At 41.4% G+C, this 20720-nt stretch overlaps 1 protein-coding gene across 1 annotated transcript; it reads left to right on the top strand.

Moving 5' to 3' along the window:
• Positions 1 to 3273: 3273 nt before the first annotated feature.
• Positions 3274 to 18235, top strand: CYB5A (cytochrome b5 type A). Its single transcript, XM_080339714.1, has 5 exons — positions 3274 to 3516; positions 11827 to 11955; positions 13654 to 13683; positions 16198 to 16232; positions 17096 to 18235. Exons 1-5 carry the CDS (start codon positions 3373 to 3375, stop codon positions 17172 to 17174), a joined length of 417 nt encoding a protein of 138 aa, XP_080195840.1. The 5' UTR covers positions 3274 to 3372; the 3' UTR covers positions 17175 to 18235.
• The last annotated feature ends 2485 nt before the right edge of the window (positions 18236 to 20720 follow it).

Genomic DNA, 20720 nt, shown 5'->3' with positions numbered 1-20720 from the left:
TGTGATTAGACATATAGTGGTTCTACCAAAGTTGTCTCTCAGATCCTAAGCTTTGCCTTATAACAGAAATGATTGGCTATATTTTGTGTTCAAGAGTATAAGGCAGTTTGGGGCTCAGGCCAGAATCATTATCTTGAAGCGCACATGACCTAATACTTCACATGAAGTTAGAATACAGAGTAATGTGTTCACTGCCATACTGCTGAGCAGATGTGTTGCAACACCAGCATTTTTGGAACTTCCTAAAAAGCACCAAAAAGACTCCAGAAGTTCAGACTGAGAATTTGATCCTTTCATGCAACACTAATAAATTGAACGTGAATAATACTGGAATTATGCCCATTATCCAGCCTATTGTACAATCCTATGTACTGCAGCACAGGCCAGGCTCAGTGTAAAGGAATCAGAATACTTATTGAAAAAAAAAAATCTAATATTTCATTATTTAAAGAAAATACACCTTTTAATCACAGTACCTTTTTCATTCAAAGTGTTTCAAAGAAAAACGAGCAGGTAGAAAGTCTGCTTGTTATGAAAAGCCATAAACACTGCACACCAGAAAAAGCTGGTTTAATATTAATAGATCTCCCTCATTCAAAGCCTAAAAGCCTTTTGGGAAATCATCTTACCAGTGCAGTTAAGACAGCAAAAAGTAATTTGTTTCTGAATTTTATGAAATCACCAGGTATTCGCCTGAAAAGAAATTTTGGAAATCGTGATCAAAAAATGATGAACTGGAAAGATTTTTTGAGGAACAAAGTTAAAGACAACTTTGCTGTTCTGATTTTGCTTTCACTTGCTTACAGTGTAACACATTAAAAAGATTAACATCGGTCATATCCTAGAAAAATCACAAGATCAGTGTTTTATAACTGTAATTTAAAATAAAATAATATGTTTCCTTGCTTCTTGCCCTTAAGAAAAACATATTCAAAGTTTTTTCTAGCAGGCATGAAAAGCAGATTTTTTAAAAATGCCAGTCAAGATTATCTCTTCATCAGAGAACTCTAAAAGCTGCAGCTTAAGGGAAAGGGCCATTGTAAACAAATGGGAAAAAAACCTTGTCTGTTTGCACACATAGAAAAGAAAGCCTGAGTCCTCAGCTTTCATAACATTTAAAAGAATCCTACATTGCCAACTGGGGATATTTGTGGTGAAGATGTTGTAAAACACATGCTGCAACGCTCCAGTGATCCGCTTGCTGTTTGAGACCAACTCCCCTGTGGGAAGCACTCACTGTGTTCAGCATGTCATCTTAAAAGCTAAAGGGACAGAGTGCTTGAAAGAGCTTCTCCCTTCAGGGAGAGGATAAAGAGGGAACTACCAGTTAACATAGATCTTCCAGTTATAAATCATAGGTAATAAATGCAACTGCCTGCTATATAAGCAGAACTTAACATGTGTGGGAGAAATTACATCTTTAAATGCTGATAATCACACCACATGAACTTGAAACCACCACAAAGCTCCTGCTAAGCTGAACAGGACATCAGAGAATGGCTACTGCTCATTTTGTGTCAGAACAGGCAGGTAAAACACAAGAGCTTTGTAGTGATACTTGTTATTTTCAGTAATGACCTTATTAAAGCTCAGTACACCAAGCTGTGTGGGGCAGCAGCTACTCTGCCCATTAGGCTGACTGTAACAAACTGGAGATCATGGTGGCATTCCATGAGGGAGTAAGGAGCTGTCTCGCATGGTGATACCCTGTTTCCCCCAAAATAAGACCTATCCTGAAAATAACCGCTAGCACGATTTTTCAGGATTTTTGAGAATGCTTCAAGTATGAGCCCTACTCCAAAAATAAGCCCTAGATACAGTTAATTAAAAAGTCAATTGAAATAGTGTCCAGGCAGCTATACATGTAAAAAAGTAATAAATTTTGGAGCAAAAATATAAGAGCCTGTCTTATTTTCAGGGAAACAGCGTAAAGAACAGCACAGGCATCAGGTACCAAAAAACCTACCTAAGCACCAGCTTCAAGGAAAGGAGTCTTGACAAGTCACATTGGGTACATTTCATGCCACTTAGGTTATGGTGTAAACAAACTCCACAAAAAATACTCAACACATTATCAAGCCGAAGCGTGTACAACACAAGGTCATTGAAGTTGAGGCGCCCAAGGAGTGTATGAGCATGATCCAGCATTGGCTGCACAGCACAGGGCGCTGCCCTGAATGGGACAGTGAGGCCCATTCTGACTCAACAAGCAAACAAAGCCATCAAACGCATCTGAGACCAGAGCAGAGGAACTAGGTTTTACCTTCAACAAAACTGCAGGAAAAAGGGGTGGGCAGTGGGTGAAAGGGCGTCACCAAGCGCAGGGTAAGATGCTGCTCCCTGCGCCCTCACCCGCCCGGCAGCAAGGTGGGTGTGAGGGTGAGGCTGTCACAGCGCAGCCCCAGCTCGAGGCCCGCGGCAGAGCGCTCCCAGAGAAGGGCGGGGGGCTCCTGCGCCAGCCGGGAGATTGAGAGGAGCCGTAGGCAGCAGCCCCGGCAGGCAGCGACGGGCCCCACGCCCGCCCGGCCGCGCTCCCTCACAGGACTGGCAGGCTGCGGCACTGTCGCGCGCCTCCCGCCTCCGGCGCGAGCAACGGCCGCGCGCGGGGAGAGGGCGGGGCCGCGCGCGACGCGGCCGCCGGCGCTGCGGAGACCCCGCAGGGCCGCACCAGGGGCTGTTCGGGGACATCGGGGCGTGTGAGACTTCCCCCGCCGGCCGGAAAAGCGGGCAGGGAAAGGCACAGTACTCCCCGCCGGCACGGGAGGTGCCCGCCCGCACTTCCCGCCGCTCTTGCGGAGATAAACCAGCAGCAGCCGCCGGGATAAAAAGGAGCGGAGAACAAATGGTCATCTTGTCACTAGGCGGCCTGGCACGCACCGCAGCCAACCGCTGCCAAAGGTGACGAGCGCTGGGGTAACCTCCCCCAGCACCACGTTTCGCAAAGCTGTGTGGCAGAAAGCCGCGGGTTCAGAGCCCGGCGACAGCCCACGGAGCGACAGCCCACGGGGCGCCCGCGGCCACCGCCCGCCCGTAACACGCCTCGCCGCGGCACGTGACCAGCGGCGGGTCACGTGGAGGACACCGCTTACGCCCGCAGCGCGGAGAGAGGACAGAGCAACGAGGCCGCCGATTCGCCCCACAAGTCCCGCCCCCACGGAGCCACCTCGGTCACTAGCCTGACGCCTTCTTTGAAAGGCGTTCCGCCTCGCCAATGAGAAACCGCCAAGGAGGCGGGGGGCGGGCGGAGCGGAGGGGGCGGTGGCTGGTGGCGATAGGCTTGCGGGCGGGCTGCAGTCGGCGTGTGCGGCGGGTTATAGACTCTTGCGAAGCCGGTCGGGCTGGGAGTGTCGGTACTGTCGTGCGGTGAGAGACATGGTGGGCTCCAGCGAGGCCGAGGGTGAGTCGTGGCGGGGCCGGTACTACCGGCTGGAGGAGGTGCAGAAGCATAACAACAGCCAGAGCACCTGGATCATCATCCACCACCGCATCTACGATGTCACTAAGTTTCTGGACGAGGTGAGTGCTCGGGGAGGGGACGGTGAAGGAGGAGCGGGGAGCCTGGCGCCGCGCTGCCGGGGCGCTGCGGGTACCAGATCCCCCGAGCCCCGTGGGGCGGTGCGGGCTCGTCGGCCGGCTTTCCCCTCTCTCCGCGCTGTGCAGCGGGGCGGGGGCACAGGTTCTCGTCGGCCTCCCGCTGACCGGGGAGGGGAGCGGCACAGCGGGGTGGCGCCCTCGGCCTGCCGCCGTATTGCTCTGGAGAAACGGCCGTAGGGCGGCCCCGGGACTCGGCTGTAGGGGCTGTTGGAGGCGGGGTCGTGGCTCTAACGGCGGGGATGGGCTCCGGCATCACCCGCGGGGCAGCGGGCGCCTGTCCGGCTGGGAAAACCCGTGTGTGCCGGCCCCCGCTGGCGTGTGATCCGCTGCTGAGAGCTGCTTGTCTGCCTTCCCCGGCCTTTAAACTTTCTGCTCTTGTAGAAACCGAAGTTCTCCGGAGGCTTTGTTCTCTCGCTGCTGTCTAACGCCCTCTGCGGCGGTGTGCGACGCCGGTCTGCGAAGCTGCAAACGTTCAAACTCTAGTAGAATACAGCGGTCAAGTTGAGCACCTTTTGTTTGTTTGTTTTGTGGGTTTTTTTGTTGTGGTTTTTTTTGTTGTTGTTTGGTTTTTGTTTGTTTGTTTTTCTCCCACTTAACAGTTGATGTTCTCGGTCACTTCACAGAATCACAGAATGTTAGGGATTGGAAGGGACCTCAAAAGATCATCTAGTCCAATCCCCCTGCCAGAGCAGGAACACCTAGATGATGTTACACAGGAAGGTGTCCAGGCGGGTTTTGAATGTCTCCAGAGTAGGAGACTCCACAACCGCCCTGGGCAGCCTGTTCCAGTGTTTTGATACCCTCACTGTGAAGAAGTTTCTTCTCAAATTTAAGTGAAACCTTTTGTGTTCCAGTTTGAACCCATTACCCCTTGTCCTGCCGTTGGTTGTCACCGAGAAGAGCCTGGCTCCATCCTCATGACGCTCACCCTTTTTATATTTGTAAACATTAATAAGGTCACCCCTCAGTCTCTTCTTCTCCAAGCTAAAGAGCCCCAGCTCCCTCAGCCTTTCCTTATAAGGGAGATGTTCCACTCCCTTGATCATCTTCGTTGCCCTGCGCTGGACTCTCTCCAGCAGTTCCCTGTCCTTCTTGAACTGAGGGGCCCAGAGCTGGACACAATATTCCAGATGGGGTCTCACTAGGGCGGAGTAGAGGGGAAGGAGGACCTCTCTCGACCTACTAACCACTCCCCTTCTAATACACCCCAAGATGCCATTGGCCTTCCTGGCCACAAGGGCACAGTGCTGGCTCATGGTCATCCTGCTGTTCACCAGGACCCCCAGGTCCCTTTCTAACTATGCTGCTCTCTATCAGGTCATTCCCCAACTTTTACTGGAACCTGAAGTTGTTCCTGCCCAGATGCAAGACTCTACACTGTCCCCTGTTATATTTCATTAAATTTTTCCCTGCCCAACTCTCCAGCCTGTCCAGGTCTCGTTGGATGGCAGCACAGCCTTCTGGTGTGTCAGCCACTCCTCCCAGCTTGGTGTCATCAGCAAACTTGCTGATAGTACACTCTATTCCCTCATCCGAATCATTGATGAATCTGTTGAATAATACCGGCCCCAGTACTGACCCTTGAGGCACTCTGCTTACAGGCCTCCAGCTGGACTTTGCTGGACACTTGCTGGTAGTGAACATGTGATGTAATCATTGATAGTCATGGTTAACAAAGAAGCTTTTTAGTTAGTGAACCAAAACATTCTGCTGTGGAGACCTCATTGCAGTCTACAGCTTCTGCACAAGGGGAGTAGAAAGAGTAGGCACTGAATTCTTCTCTTTAGTGACCAATGACAGAACCTGAGGGAATGTCAGGAAGATGTGCCAGCGGAAGTTTAGGTTGGACCTCAGGAAGAGGTTCTTCCCCCAGAGGGTGGTGGAGCACTGGAACAGGCTCCGCAGGGAGGTGTCACGGCCCCAAGCCTGACAGTGTTCAAGAAGAGACTGGACAACACCCTCAGACACATGGTGTGAACTGTGGTGTTGTCACCTGCTGGGACAGGAGTTGGACTTGATGATCCTTGTGGGTCCCTTCCAACTCAGGACATTCTATGATAAATGCAACTACTGAGCCATTTTTGTTAGTATTAAGTGTAGCTAGGTTTTATTAGTGATATTTTGAGTTTTTTCCCTCACCCCTATTATCTGCAGAGATCTATCATCCAATCAAAAAGTGTGATTACAGATTTTTATTAATTGCTTTTGAGACTACAGTTCAGATTGGTAGTGACATGACAGAATTCAAGCCTCTCTAGTTCTGTAATCCCGTCTTGAATTTTGTTGTTGTAAATGCTTTGAAAGTTAATGGTTTTTTTTGTTATTCAGGCAAGGGTAATTTAATTACAGAAGCCCTAGAGGACAATGCAGTTTATCATGCAGCCTAAGAAACTGAAGTAGCTGTTCTTGGAAACTTGATCAGTTTTGGTTGATACATAACTATGTGAGTGCTTTCAGACTGGGAAGGGGCCCCCCTCCCAAAAAAAAACAAACCACCAAACAAACTACAAAAACAGAACAAGAAAATCCAAACAAACAAAACAAAACAAAAAAATGCAACAAAACCAACCAACCAAAAAAAACCCTAAACCTAACACAGCACAACAAAAAAAACCACACTTGGCAAAAGTCTGTGATCTAATGAGCTCTTGGGTTTAAGTAGTAGCACAAACAAGTTGACAGCCTCTTTCTTTAGTATGTGGTGAAATTGGTAAATATTAGGGGACACCACCATGCATGAATTTCTCCATGTTACTCTTCATTTCAGCTTTCAGAACAATGTTGCTAATTCAGCAGCATATCAAAAGAATTAAGTTTTTAAGCAGTTAAATATTTGTTTCTTGGACAATTGTGGGATGTCGGATGCACTCTGGTAAATATGTCCCTCAGTTCAAGAAGGACAGGGAACTGCTGGAGAGGGTCCAGCATATGGCAACGAAGATGATTAAGGGAGTGGAGCACCTCCCTTATGAAGAAAGGCTGAGGGAGCTAGGTCTCTTTAGTTTGGAGAAGAGGAGACTGAGGGGTGACCTTATTAGTGTCTATAAATACATAAAGGGTGAGTGCCATGAGGATGGAGCCAGGCTCTTCTCGGTGGCAAACAATGATAGGACAAGGGGTAATGGGATCAAGCTGGAACACAAGAGGTTCCACTTAAATTTGAGAAAAAAACTTCTTCTCAGTGAGGGTGCCAGAGCACTGGAACAGGCTGCCCAGGTGGGTTGTGGAGTCTCCTTCTCTGGAGACATTCAAAACCCACCTGGACATGTTCCTGTGCGACCTCACCTAGGGGTTCCTGCTCCAGCAGGGGGATTGGACTAGATGATCTTTTGAGGTCCCTTCCAATCCCAAACATACTGTGATACTGTGATATGGGTCAAAATTTAGCCTCACAGCTTTCAGTGGCTGGTTGTGGAGCTTAAATTCTGGTTCATATTCTGAGATAATAAATAAATGAGATTAGGTAACCATTTTCAACAATGGTTCTGAAAGACACTACAGTCCTAAGGAAGGCTCTTGGATCTTGTCATGTTCATTTCATAGGACATTTTTTTTTTTTTTTTTAAACATTTTTGAATGGCTTTGATACCTGGTGAATTTATCAAATGATGCAATAATTCTTTTGATACTGCCAGACACTGAGGCATTTACATGTAACAGAAGAGGAGAAATTGGAGCTAGCTTCTTGCTGGTTCGTTCTTAATTGAACTTAGATAGTCAGTGGACTGGGGATGGTGGTGTATATGTGTTGGAAATGATCAGGCTGACAGGGAGTGGAGGCACTGCACAGTGGGACCATATTAGCTTGGTTTCCTAAGGACAAGGCTTGAAAAAGATAATTTGAAATAGAGATCAAGTGCTGGAGGAGGAAAGGATTGTGTACTTTGACACCTTTTCCTAGGGCTTACTGAAGATGAAGATTCCAACAATTGCTGATATATATATTTGTGTGTGTATGTATATGTATATATATATATATATATATCGCAGTTGCTAGGAAAATTTTATAACTTGCATATATATCTCTGAATTTTCTTTGATTGTTAAAGTATATCCTCTAGAAGAGGAAATCCAGAGACCTCAGCTTTTGGAGTGCAGTATCTGAAAGCTCTTGGCATGACAGTCTCTTCTTGAGACCTGAAACGTGTATATCATCTTTTTCATTCAAAGGCTGTCAGATTTGTATGACAGAAAAATTGTGAAGCTTTTTCATAGTTTCAAGTCCTACATGATTTAACAGAAAATAGTGGGTAGAAATGCATGTGTACTCACAGCAGCATCTTATGTAATTATCTGTAATTACATATGTGAAAGGTGTTAAATGTCAATTAATGGATTAAGTATGTTGGTAATGCTTGATAGTATTTCTCCATAGTTTAATAAAGCAATCCCACTAGTCAGGCTTTTATATCAATCTAATGAGCCAAACAAGAGTACCTGGGCCTATAAAAATAAGAATGAAATGATCAGTGTCTTGATCCACTTGCCATTGTAGCGAGAGTTTGCCCTATTGCTTTTGTGGGAACTTGGTTGGATTCTTTAAGCTAGGCAGAGAAGCTAATAAGAATAGGAACATCTCTACTTGAGAGAAATTCCTTATTCTGGAAGCTAACTGTGGTCTGTATTTAATATTCATCTCATACAGACTTTTTTTTTGTTACTTCAGTTGTTGTTGGTTTCATAATTTAGTGAAAATATTAATGGCCAGTGAAAATTGATTTTTCATAAGGTGTGAACTTGCGCTTTCATAGTGCTCTTTCTAAACAGAACGGATAGCTACCACAAAGTTGTTCTGCAATTCTGATCAAATAAAGTGCAGAAAAACAAATATTGTTTTACTCTGTTGAAATGAAAAATGTTCTGTCCACTGTATAGTGATAAGTTATATTCATCGTATGTGATGATGTTGTGGAGGAGTAGCGTAACACCTTCCATGTGGAAGGTAATGAGTGACTTACATTGAAAGGTGCTGGTACTAGCACGTTTTGTCTGTCAATGTATTGTGCAGATTTTTATTGCAGAACCTTGCACTCTAAGGATCAAAACCAGTGTTATCGCTTCCTTAAACTCTGATGAACCTTGCAGGAAGATTTGACAATGCTTCAAAAAAATAGCAATTCTTAGCAGTCTTTTGTGCAAGATACTGGAAGCTGTAATTGTTTTTTAAGCAGGGAACTGGGTGCCCAGCTACTGGGCATTTCTTTTGCTCTTCATCTAAAACCCTAATAATGGTTTTCAAAAATACACTCTCATAAAGAGATCTACTCCCTTAGCCTCTGAGAATTTTACGTAAGTACAGAATTTCTGTCCTGTAACTTCAAGAGATGATGGAGATAATTGGGAGGACTCTTTTCAAACTACCTGAAAGTGTCCTTAAAACAAATGGGCATTGTTCTGTCTGTCTTGCACAATAAAGCAGAGGTTTTGTGGGTCTTTGGCTCTGCTCGTCCTTTCTGCTTCTCATTCTCTGTAGTGTAGAAAGCAAAACTTGAATTTATGAGACTGCTTGTGGTGGAGACCTTTGCTAATCTCCTGGAAAGTTAAACTGGACCCTAGATTTGATTCTGCCAATATGGGAAGGGGGAGGGTGCAGGAATTGTGAATTATGATAGTTATATTTTAATAGAGTCTTGAACTATGACACTGAGGAAGTTGCATGGCTAGTGAGGGGGAGGTGATAGGAGTTCAGGATGAAGTAATCACAGTCTTCTGACACCAGCGAGAGCAGTGAATTTAACTGATTATTTGCTTTTAGATAAAGCTTTCTAATGTGCTCCTGTTACGAATTAGTCCATGATACGTACCATTTCTGGCTTTGTGCACATTTATGTTACACGTGTAACTTAAATATCTATGTTATTATATTGGGAATGTCCTCGGATTGAGCTAGACTAGCTTAATTTATCAGCAAAAGCTTTTTCATTTCCCTTAAACCACAATTTTACCTGCAAAAACACTTTAGTTATTTGTACTGGCAGGATTTCGGTTTAGGAGTCGTTATCTGTATATTGTCTTGTGGTCTTCCAGTCCCAGGGTCTGTCCAGAGGCTCTTCATTAAAGTAGAAATTCTGATCGCGATCTTGGTTTACCATGCCAAAGTGTGAACAAAGGCCCTGTATAAACAAACTTTGAGAAACTCATCCAACCATGGAAAATGCTCAGCTTTTGATAGAAAAGTCACTTCTTGTCCTTTGTGAGACATTACAGTTTCTCCCTCTCATTAGGGGAGGTGATGTCTTTTCATTAATTGCTTGTATTACATGCTAGTTGTTTGCAGAGGGTTTGCAAATTTACGTCTTTAAGCAGAGGTGCTGTCTAAAAGAAAAATTTGTGCATTTCAAGGCACTGAACTTGAGTAATCCCTCAACTTTTGTCCAGTCCTTTCCCTAAGTACTTATCAGAATGGATTCAAGGGCAGGATTTTGGTGAGCGTGTCATATTTGCACATCTGCTTGCATAAGCTTTACTCGTAATGCACTCTTCTAACCTTTTTTGGCTCAGCTGCTGTGCCTAATCTTGCGATCAGCTGCTTAATCTTGTTTTTGCTTAGTCATGGTAGGGATCTCTTCTTCTAGCTGTAGTATCTTGGCTCTTTAAAAAAATGTGTTGGGTTGGTTTGAGTTTGTGTGTGTTTTGTGGGTTTGGTTTTTTTTGTGTGTGTGTGGTGTTTGTTTTTGTTTTGTTTTTGTTTTGTTTTGTTTTTGTTTTTTTGTTTTGTTTTGTGTTTTTTTTCTCTTAAAGCACCTTTCTTAATCTATTAAAATAAATACCTTTAATACAGAGGTCCAAGTTCTGGAGTTCTGGTACTGTTGGAAACTGGCAGTAGTAGTATTTTCCTGATCTGTATGAACAAGTCTTGTTGAAAGAGAGGGATCAATAGGAGGCTAACACGGTAGATTTGAGGAAATGCTAACCTGGATGGCCTAGACTAGTAGAAATGTTTATGCCATTTCTTTCATCTAGTGTCTAAGCATAGCCTTGCTGTTCAGCTATACCCCAGGCAACATGACCCTAAATAATAGAATTTTAATCTATTTTCATCATTTTAGATCCAGTAGTCAGAAGCATTAAAAGTGGAATTGAGGCTCCAAAGCCTTATTTCCTGTGTTAGAATTTATTTCGTGATTGCCCTAATTCAAGGCGGTAGTAATATAGTGATTTCAGCTTGCTTATCTGATAATTCTTAGGGTCTATGTGGTAGTTTCCTATATAAAGGTACAGTGGTGAGTTTTTATGGCGTGTTACTTATCTGTTATAAAAATGAGTAACTTGAAGCTGAGAAAATTCACTGAACTAGAAGATGTGCTGTGTCTTGCAGTACATACAGACTGACTTATTTGATGGACGGAGTTGTGGAACTTAATGCAATCCCAAGAGTGCATCTGGGGAAGAATAAAAATCAATGAAGAACAGGGATTTAGGTTAAGGCAATGGTGATGGGTGGAAGTATTAGGAGATACTGGAAGATGACTTCTCTAACATTTCAAGGGTTTTATCAGCAGTGTGGTTTTGGGATTCCATAGTCTGCTAAAACCAAATTGCTGTTCTAGTGTCATGTATGAACTTTCAGTTGTGCTTAAGCAGTTTCAAAGTAACTGGCTTACTAGATAATCATACAATAATTTATTTTGAAAAGGACCCTTGGAGGTTATCTGGTCTAACCCCCAGCTAGGATTAACTTGAAGGTCAGGTTTTTTTAGAGCCTTGTCTAAGCAGCCTCAAAGGATGGAGATTCTGCATGCTCCCTTGTAAACTGATTTCAGTGCTTGATTACTCTTGTGAAAAGCTTTCTGTTGTATCTACTTGGAATGTTCTTGCTGCAACTTACAGCTTTTGGCTTTTATGCTTTTTGCTGCATAAAATGTTGTTTGGATAAAAATATACATTTCCTGCATAAGTGAGAACATGGACTGTAACTTCATATAATAGTTGGGCTATTAAAAGACTGACTGATTCCTACACTGTTCTAAATGCTTTAGTTGCTAGGGATGATGCCTCTTACTGCTCTATTGCTGATAGAGACTTAGTTTCCTTGGTTTTTGCTTCAGACAGTACATAAAAATCTGTAGTTATTCAGAGAGGCTTATGTTTGCTCTAGGAAGTCTAGCAGCTGATTTTGCAAGTACATTTTAAAAAATTATTATTTTTTTTAGAAATGTAGAAATTAATAATTCCACTTTCAGCATATGCAATGGTTTTCATTAACAAATTTGAATCTTTTACAAATTGCAGCACCCAGGTGGTGAAGAGGTACTAAGGGAGCAAGCTGGGGGAGACGCTACTGAGAACTTTGAAGATGTTGGCCATTCCACAGACGCAAGGGCACTGTCAGAAACCTTTATTATTGGGGAACTTCATCCGGTGAGTATGTGAGAGTACAAATACTTACTGTTTACCATAGTGGTTTTGTGTGTAGTTATTTCTCTGGTAATTTACTTCAAAATAAAGGAGAGCTGCTAGTTTGGTTGGATGCCACCTCTGCAGCTGTTTATCGGTGGACCTGGCCTGGACATAGGTTCCTCCACAGTGAAAGGATTTGATTAGTGTAGCATAAAAATGGTCACATTGAAAACTTTGCTGTTTTGAAATATTTTACATCTTAGTTCTTGAATAAATTGAACATGGAATCATGCCATTTCTGGTGTATGCTGTGAGCTTTATAATGAGAGTGTATAGTGAAATGAGACTGAAAGTGAAATGTCAGAATGTCTTTTCTTACATCAGTATGTAGAGTGATTACTGACAACTGCTATCATTCCTTCGTCATTGTAAATGTATATGCCAGGTTTCCATCTGCATCTAAAAAGTACAATCCTGGCTCTTGATATGTGCATTCAGGAAATGGCTATGTAAGCATCTTGCTTATAGTTCGATGCTCTGTCTTCCTCTTCTCTGGCTCCCCCCACCTTGAGCTCTATCAGTGTTCCTTGTAGTTGTCAGGGTTGTTTATGATCAGTTCCCACTGGATCATCTGTCCCTTCCTCTTTTTTATACTGTCCTTACCATCTCCTGTACTTCCAACAAGCATCTTTCTGCTGCCTCAAGGTTTGAAGGATTTATTTCTAGCTGCAGAGCTGCTGCCTTGACTTCCTACAGATAGGCCTTATTTAAGGCCTCCTGCATCTTAATAGTTGAAAACCACTTGTTAGAGGTTTAGGCTCATAGTTTAGCTGCTGTGCTAAGGCAGTCTATTCCCTAACGGTGCCCATCTGCTCTGTTGCCCATCCCTGCTTCTTTTTTCCACGTCTGTCTGTTTTGTGTATATTTTGTGTAGCATTTGGCGTAGGTATCACTGTCTTCAGTAGCATGTTTCACAGTAAGATTCCTGATCTTGTATGTGTCTTAGGTCCTCTGTTAATAAACACTACTAGTGTAGCTTCTCCTAGTTTGAAATAATTCAGCTCTGATGCACACTTGTAACCTTGCAGGCTTGTCATCTCAGATGGCAGCTGATGCCAGTGAAGTTGTTCTTAACCTGGCTACCAGTCCAGTTCTTCCTTGTTTGATAAACACCTGTTTTCATTTTATATGAAACATACAGCTTGATACTTTAATGTACAAACACAGCACTGTCAAGATTATATACCGTTGGGTGCTTTTTTTGTAATAAATATGAGTATGTCAAGTAAAACTTAATGAGTTTAGAAAGATACATAGAGTTTGGGACCTTTGTACTGGACATTGGAACAAAACTAGTTAGATGACTTTGCCCGGTAATACAGGTAGGCTGAGTAAACTAATATGATTGTAATCAATGTATAAGCTAAGGTTGTGTGTACTGTTTAGAGACAAAGGAAATGCAAAAACATGGGCACAAGAAATAATGAAATATTTTGGAGACTAGGCTTTAAATTTATCGTATATTGGGAAATATTTAAGGAAGTGATCTTGTTTATGATAGCTCAAAATCATACACTGACATCCGCTCTTTTCCATAGCTGTTTCCTAGGTAAAAATAGGTACACATTAACAGAATTGTAAACTGAATTAAGTGATAAATGTTATCCAAATATTTTTTTGTTTTGTCTAAATGGGTTTTTTTTGCTTGCTTTCTTGCAGGATGATAGAGCGAAGCTGCAGAAACCAGCAGTAAGTGTGTTTCTTGAAATGGCACATTGTTTCTTTTAGGCATTAGGGACAGTGTCTGTAAATGATAAACCCCCCCCCTCGAGGCAAAAATAATTCAGCTTTATTTTAAGTGTAATTTTTCAGGTCATAAATCTCTTAAATGTGTTGATCTGGCTTCAACTTATTCTTCCTGTTAGCTGTTTTTTGATGTTTGTGTGGTTTGTTTTTTTGTTTGTTTTTCTTTAATTTGTATCATTGCAAACCAAGAGGTTACTAATTGTGTTAGCATTACACTATAGCAAGAAGGTGAGTTTAGAATCAGTGATTTTCTAGTATCTTTGTTAATAAAACATCAGTTTATAGACAGGATGGATTAAACTAAGTGTTTGTGGGGAAAAAAACGTGATGTTTATCTACTAGTGCTACCAATATATTATTAAAGTAGAGGCATTTGCATGCTGTGTTATAGATGAGCTAATTAGCAATTGTGAACCCTTTTCAGGATGAAAATACTGTTTGTTTCCTGACTGTTTCAGTAGATTTTACTAAGTGTCCTGTCAATGCAGTATTGCACTTTATTCTATTCAAGACATAAAAAAAATTGTCTTGAAACTCAACTATCAAACTCTTAAAATACAGATGTCCCTTAAAGGAGCAAGTGCATCACAGATTAATTTGTACGGTTGATGCTGCTGTGTGTGTAGAGGGTGTTTGCTCAGGGCTGGCTTAACAGTACAGCAGTGCACTTAGGAAGTAGTTGAAGATTATTTTTAAATGAAGTGTAGCAGGAATAGGATATTACTCTTGCTGTTTGAGAGGTTACTTTTAAGAAACAATCACTTTTGTAAGATCTTCCAATAATAAGTTAAAGAAAGTAAACAAAAAATATACATACTGAAATGTTTACCATAGCCATTATCAATGTTATTATTATTTAAGGACTGGAACTGGTATACTAATAAAAATAAGTAATGGAGTGGCAACTGGAATTCAGAGCTTCTTCCCACGAAGATTAACATCCGCTGGTCAGATTTTTGAAATTCAGGGCAATTTACACTTAAGCTGTAAGAGCTGCAGCTATAAATGCAACTGAGAAGCAGACTGCCCAGTGCAACTTGTAGTAATACAATCGCTTAATAAAGCTCACAGGAACTTACTAAACTGAAGCACTTAGAATATTAGCTTGGCCAAAGCATGGTCAGTTGGGCATTAGGGTGTATACAAATTGCTTTTTGCTGAATTCCTGTTGGGCTTATTCCATTGTTTCAGCACTGTTCATAGTTATCTACACTGCGTGTGTGTTCCATCATTCCAGAGAGAAGCTGGAGCATGTTCTTCCAGCAGGACGTGTGTGTGTAGCTGATAAGACAGTTTCAGTGCGCACTGTGCTCTGGGTGGGTAACACAAGGTTAGGCCCTCTGCCCTGCTTCACTGGGAGCTGTCAGAAGGCCCTGTGCTTTCAAATGTCCTCTCTCCTATATTTAAAGTATCTTCAGCGTACATGTCCAATGTCATACTGTTTAAAGACATTTTTTAATGAACTGGGCCGTATTCTTACTGTCTTAGTGTAGGGGGAAACCACTCCCTGGATTTGGAGGTGACAAGCCTGTTGTAGAAGGTGTTGACCTTGATGGTGTGGGCAGCTCTTCCATGCTGTTTGGCTTTGGGATTAGTTTTTATGGAGGTGTTCTCAGAACCAATATAGGCATAATCACTGAGTCTTTTTCTTTTAAAAAGGGTAGTTGTCATGTGTAAACCTATGATAATCTATGTGCTTGAAAACATAGCCTGTTTAAACCTATGAGAGGATGTTAGGAATCTTTTGCTTTTTTAAATGAATTGCAAATATTCTGATACTGGAGTGATTCATTTTTCAGTGATGGTTTTAATGCTTGGATCTTTTAAATGCACTTAGGGCCCTGTGCAATTAGTAGTATTCCAATTAATAAGTCTTCATATAAATTACATATATGTACCCGACTGGGATTTGATCTTGTAGTGCTTCTTTTTCTGTGGAAGCTGAACTAAAACTCCAAATCAATATTGGAAACAGCTATAATAATTTGACTGATTCTTATGCAATGTGAAACACCACACTAAAAAAACCCTGAGTTTAATAAACCTGTGGATGTAAATGAATAGCTTTCTTCACGCAGGTTACATATAATAAACACATGTATTAATTCAAAGTATTTTCAAATAGGTTTTAGGCAAATAAGGGATCTTTTAGGTGACTAAAAATTTCAAATGTAACCTGAGGTTTAAGACAGCTTCATGGGAAAACTTGCAGCAAAATTCTTTGTGATTATATTTATTTTAATAACTTTTGGTGCAATGTTGATTACAGAAGCTGCTGATACCTGCCTTCTAATAAAACAGTCTGTTATAGGAAATCTGAGAAAATGCTTTCCAGATGCAATGCCTAGCTGTTTTTAAACTAGTCCTACTTAATGAGTTTTGAGAAATTGAGGAGCTAGTTAAGATGGAGAGGGATGTCTGCCTGCTGTAAATATCTTATTATGCTTTGCTTTCCAGGAAACTCTTATTACGACGGTTCAGTCTCAGTCCAGGTATAGTATGGCACCTGATGTCAAACTTGAAGTTCCTTATGATTATGTTTCTGAAGTCTGGAAAGCTGAATAGCTTCTGTCTGCTGGAAGCTTAGTTGTCAGAGGATGGTACAGGAAAATTTCTGTTCTATATAAAGACCAAGTTGGTAACTCTACCACCTTAGAAGCATTTTAGCTTACTGTCCAGATACTTTTTTTTCCCACATCAATATGTATCGATATCTACCAAATGGTTTATGTTGCACAAGCCTTCCTTTCGGGAGACTATTGGGTGAACAGCAGGCACCTGGTGCTCTTGCTGACTTGTTCACTGACATGTAGTCCTCACTTTTAAGGCTTACTACAACTATTGCATCTAAGGGAAATCGAAGGATTGTGTCTGTAAGAAGGAAAATCTGTGTCATAATTGGGAGGAGAGAAAAAACACTTTGGAACACCACTGAATCAAACTTTATGAATTTATATCCTGCTGACTGTTCCATGCCCCTCTGAGTGGGGAGCTTGGGTGCTTGAAAGTATCATGTGATGCTGCTGCTTAAATGGCTTTTGAATGAATGATATTCTGGGCCTGGGCAGCATACCATGATTTTAAACGTGTCTGGAATCCTACTTCTCTAGTAAGCAAACTTCTTGTAAACTGTAGTCCAAAACCTTAACAGTACAAGCTTCTTTATTACTTGGCTAGAGTATTACTGGCCAGCCTAGGTATTCTGTGGGTTGATCTTTCATGTATTTGTTGGGATGAGGAAGGAGGTCATCTTTAAGCAGTGACTTGGTGCTGTGGGTTTTTTGTTGTTGTTGTTTTGTTTTTTAACTTGCTGGTTATTACTTCCTAAACTGCTGTTTCAAAAACTTCTTTTTAGTTCGTGGTCCAACTGGGTGATCCCAGCAATAGCAGCAATCATCGTGGCCATGATGTATCGTTCCTACATATCAGACTAAGCGCCTTGCTGAGAACTAATGCAAGAAGAGACTGATCTAGATATAAGCAATCTTAACCCAATATGTTTCCAGACAAAAAGCCTGATGTCTGAAGAAAAATTCAACTTTTTCTGAAAACTGAACAATTCTATTCTGCTGTGCACTTTTCTTAATGTTGCCTTCTTATTTGCTGTTCTGAAGTGATAAAAAGGCACCATTTCTCTTTTTGTATAACAATTTTATTCCCTAATGAATTACTTGATAACTGTATTGGTTTCTGTGTTAGAATATTGTTTTGTATGTAACGCTGATTCTGGTTATTTTTCTTTGATCTGTAATGGAGTCCATAGGACTCTCTTTACATATAAATTTTACAGCTTTAAATGACTACCCAAAGTGTGTACATGAATCTGTCCATGTAGGCAACTCAGAAAATCATGTTGTCTTCTTAAATGTAGTGTGTTTGAATGAAATGCTAATTAAATATAATGGAAAAAGCTGAGTGGAGTAGTGGGTCTAGGTGTCTCTAAGCAGTTGTGCCCTACTGATCAGGCTATAGTGAACGGATTTGTTTGTTTATTTCCCCCCTTTCCTTTCTTGTTGACATCCGCTCTTATAGTTTTTGTAGATACTAGCAACTGCTCTGTTTGGCTCCCATTGAAAACTACAGGCAAAATACAAAACCCAACATTTGGCCCAGTTATGTCTGTCTCAGCTTTGTGAAAAGTATCTTTTTTTTTGTTTTCCCAAGAAAGGCAGAAAAAAAGTGCTATGTAAATCCCACTACAGGTAATGTAACTGCTACTAAATAATACTGTTCCTGCCAAGCACTCAGGTGACTCTAGAATTTGTTTTGGAACTTTTAGACTTTTATAAAATCTGCAGTTTTGTCATGTACATTATGAGGGAAAAAACTGATGCGTGGAATCTGTTTCTGACTGTTCTGTGATGTGCTCCTTGGTGCTTTACTATGAAGAGATTACTATTTTCATTGCTAAATACAAGATAACTGAAAGTTTGCATTTTGTGGTGAACATTTTAGTCATATGTAAATGATCATGAATAAAAGTTTAATTGCCTACTCTTGTTGCCTCAAATGCATTCATTTCAAACTTTTTTTGAAGGCCTCGGAAGGAATATTCTTTCATATTGAGATACTTGTTTGATGGTGCATCCTGAAAGTCAAGATATGTTCTTTATGTGGGGAAGTTGCATGTAAAAAGTGGGAAAGTGTGTTCTGGAGCAGTTGGCATAAGTGAATGTTTTCATCAACATGACCTCAGCACCAAGTAGTGAGTTAACAGTGGTTTGGCCCTGCAAGCTCTGCCTCCCTGATGGGTCATCAGGACTTGCAGCCCCAGGGAAGATGCATGCAGTTCAGGCCCTGTCACAAGTCAAAATTGAAAGACAGTATACTGAACAGCAGCTGTTAAAAAATAATAATAATAATAATAAATGGTGGAGGGAAAGTGCTGTGACTTCAGGAGATAGTCTTGTGCATATGTAAAAATATCTTAATAGAGGTATTCTGTAAGGACTCCATATTTTGATATTCCTTTTCTGGGAATTCCTTTACTGTTACAGCAAATAAGGAGATCTCATATCGCTTCGATGGTGAAAGTGTATAGTACCTCTTATATTTGTATTCATGTGTTCTGTCTGACTTGGTTTACAAACACACATGCGCACTTACAGTAGATACACTCAGCTTCTTTATGTTAGATATCTTAACCTGCAGTAAAAAGTGCTAGGCACAATCTCCGACACTGCCATATCTCATTTTGTTCTATTCTTGCCCTAGCTTTTCCTCTGAATGTAGTGAAGCTCTAGTGACTTTTTTTTACAGATAACCTTTCAAAAGTATGTGTTAACTATGAGCTGGTATTTAAACTCATAAATCAAGTTTCAAGTACTGAATTTTCTGTTACCTTTTAAAATAACATTTAAGTTCACATGTCTGGGGTGGGGAGTGGGAAAGTGGGAAGCAACTTAAAGCTTAACAACTTTTTTTTTTTTTTTTCAAGAATTTCAGGCTGGGATAATTATGTCCACATCAGCAGGCAGGGTAGTGCAGTCAAAGTAGATCTGTAAGGCAAAACATTTGCTTTAAAAGGCCTTTTCTCCATGCTGTGTATGCTTTGGGAGTCTCAGTATGTTGTAACTCTTTTTGGGTCCCCTATACTGGATGTTTATTTATGCAATCCCCTGCAATACCTATAGCAAGCTAAGTCCCATCTGAAAGCAGTTGGACTGGCACATGCAGGGAATTTCTATGATGTGAGCCAAAAGCACAGTGAGTAGAGGTGAGTAGGCAATGCTTCCAAAGCTGATACAAGTTAAAATGCTAATACAGATGTACACAGCTCCTTCCCTATAATTGGTCTGTTCAGATTCCCTTCCACCAGCACTGATATAAATTGTTCCTCAGAGATGGCATGACTGTTTCAGGTTTTAAATGTAAGCTGGTTAAACAACAACAAAAAAATAAGCTGACTTATAATTTTCCTTTTTAATACCCTAAAGATAGAGCTGCTTTTGATAGGGGGCCATACAAGAGTATCTGTGTGACTTTAGCTTTTGATTATGAATATGAGAGGAAGAAAAAAGGTATATGGGTGCGATGAGGAATCAATAACTATTCTATTGAAAAACTAGGCAAGTGAATTAAGGGTAGTCAAGGTTTTTACAGTCTGACAGCAATAAGAAGACAGTCTGCTTTGTTCTCAGAACAAAATCCTTTGTCCTCGGGTACAATCTGAAGGTATTTGCAGTAATTGTCTGCCAGTTAGCTTTAATACTAATTTTCGCTTGGAGAAGCTGGTTTTGGTGTTTGATGCTTTACATCAGATACTGACTTACGTTGTTTACTTGTACAACCTCACAATGTTTATACTGCCCTTGTATCCTGAAATAAATTATTTGGGCTTTACAATTTTGGCCTTCATCTGCTTCTCCTCTGTTGTTCGCAAGAATGTATAGCGGCAGAGAGCTTCATCAAATGGAGATGGCCTTGGCTTCCTCTTGGTGTCTGTGGAGTAAAGCCAACACAACTTGTTCACTTGCTCCCTCTGCTATGATGAGAAAAAAATAGTATGTTGTCCTGGTCTCTTCAGTGCCTTTTTCTAGTGCTGAATGTTGTGCTGCAGTCAGGAGTTTGCAGAATGCCAGAGAGAAAACTCCAAGAGGCTAAAAGCTAGGAAAATGGAAGCTGGACACAAATTTTCTTCAGATGCAAAAAAAAAATGAAAAGGTGCTATTTTTATTCCCTGAGTGTTTGACTACAGAGGGTAAATGAATACTTATAAATTCTTGGCCGTTTTGAGCAAAACTTGCTGTATTCTCTGCAGGCTGGCAATAAAGATTAGTAGGTGAAACTGGAGCGAGAATGAATAGGCTGTATCAAAGTATCATACAAAACGTGTAGCACGTCAATAGCATTACAGTGTTTTCTCTTGAATATAGAACAGGATTTCAGAAACAGTATAGAAGGAACAAGGAGAGGAAGAAAGCTGATATTCATGCATGCTTACCTGTAACACCTGGCCAGATCTGAGGTGAAGCTAGTAG

Source organism: Nesoenas mayeri (genome assembly GCF_963082525.1).
Source record: "Nesoenas mayeri genome assembly, chromosome: 2".
In the NCBI taxonomy this organism is placed as follows: Eukaryota; Metazoa; Chordata; class Aves; order Columbiformes; family Columbidae; genus Nesoenas; species Nesoenas mayeri.
The sequence above is the reverse complement of the archived record's forward strand: the minus strand, read 5'-3'. Positions and strand labels throughout refer to the sequence as shown.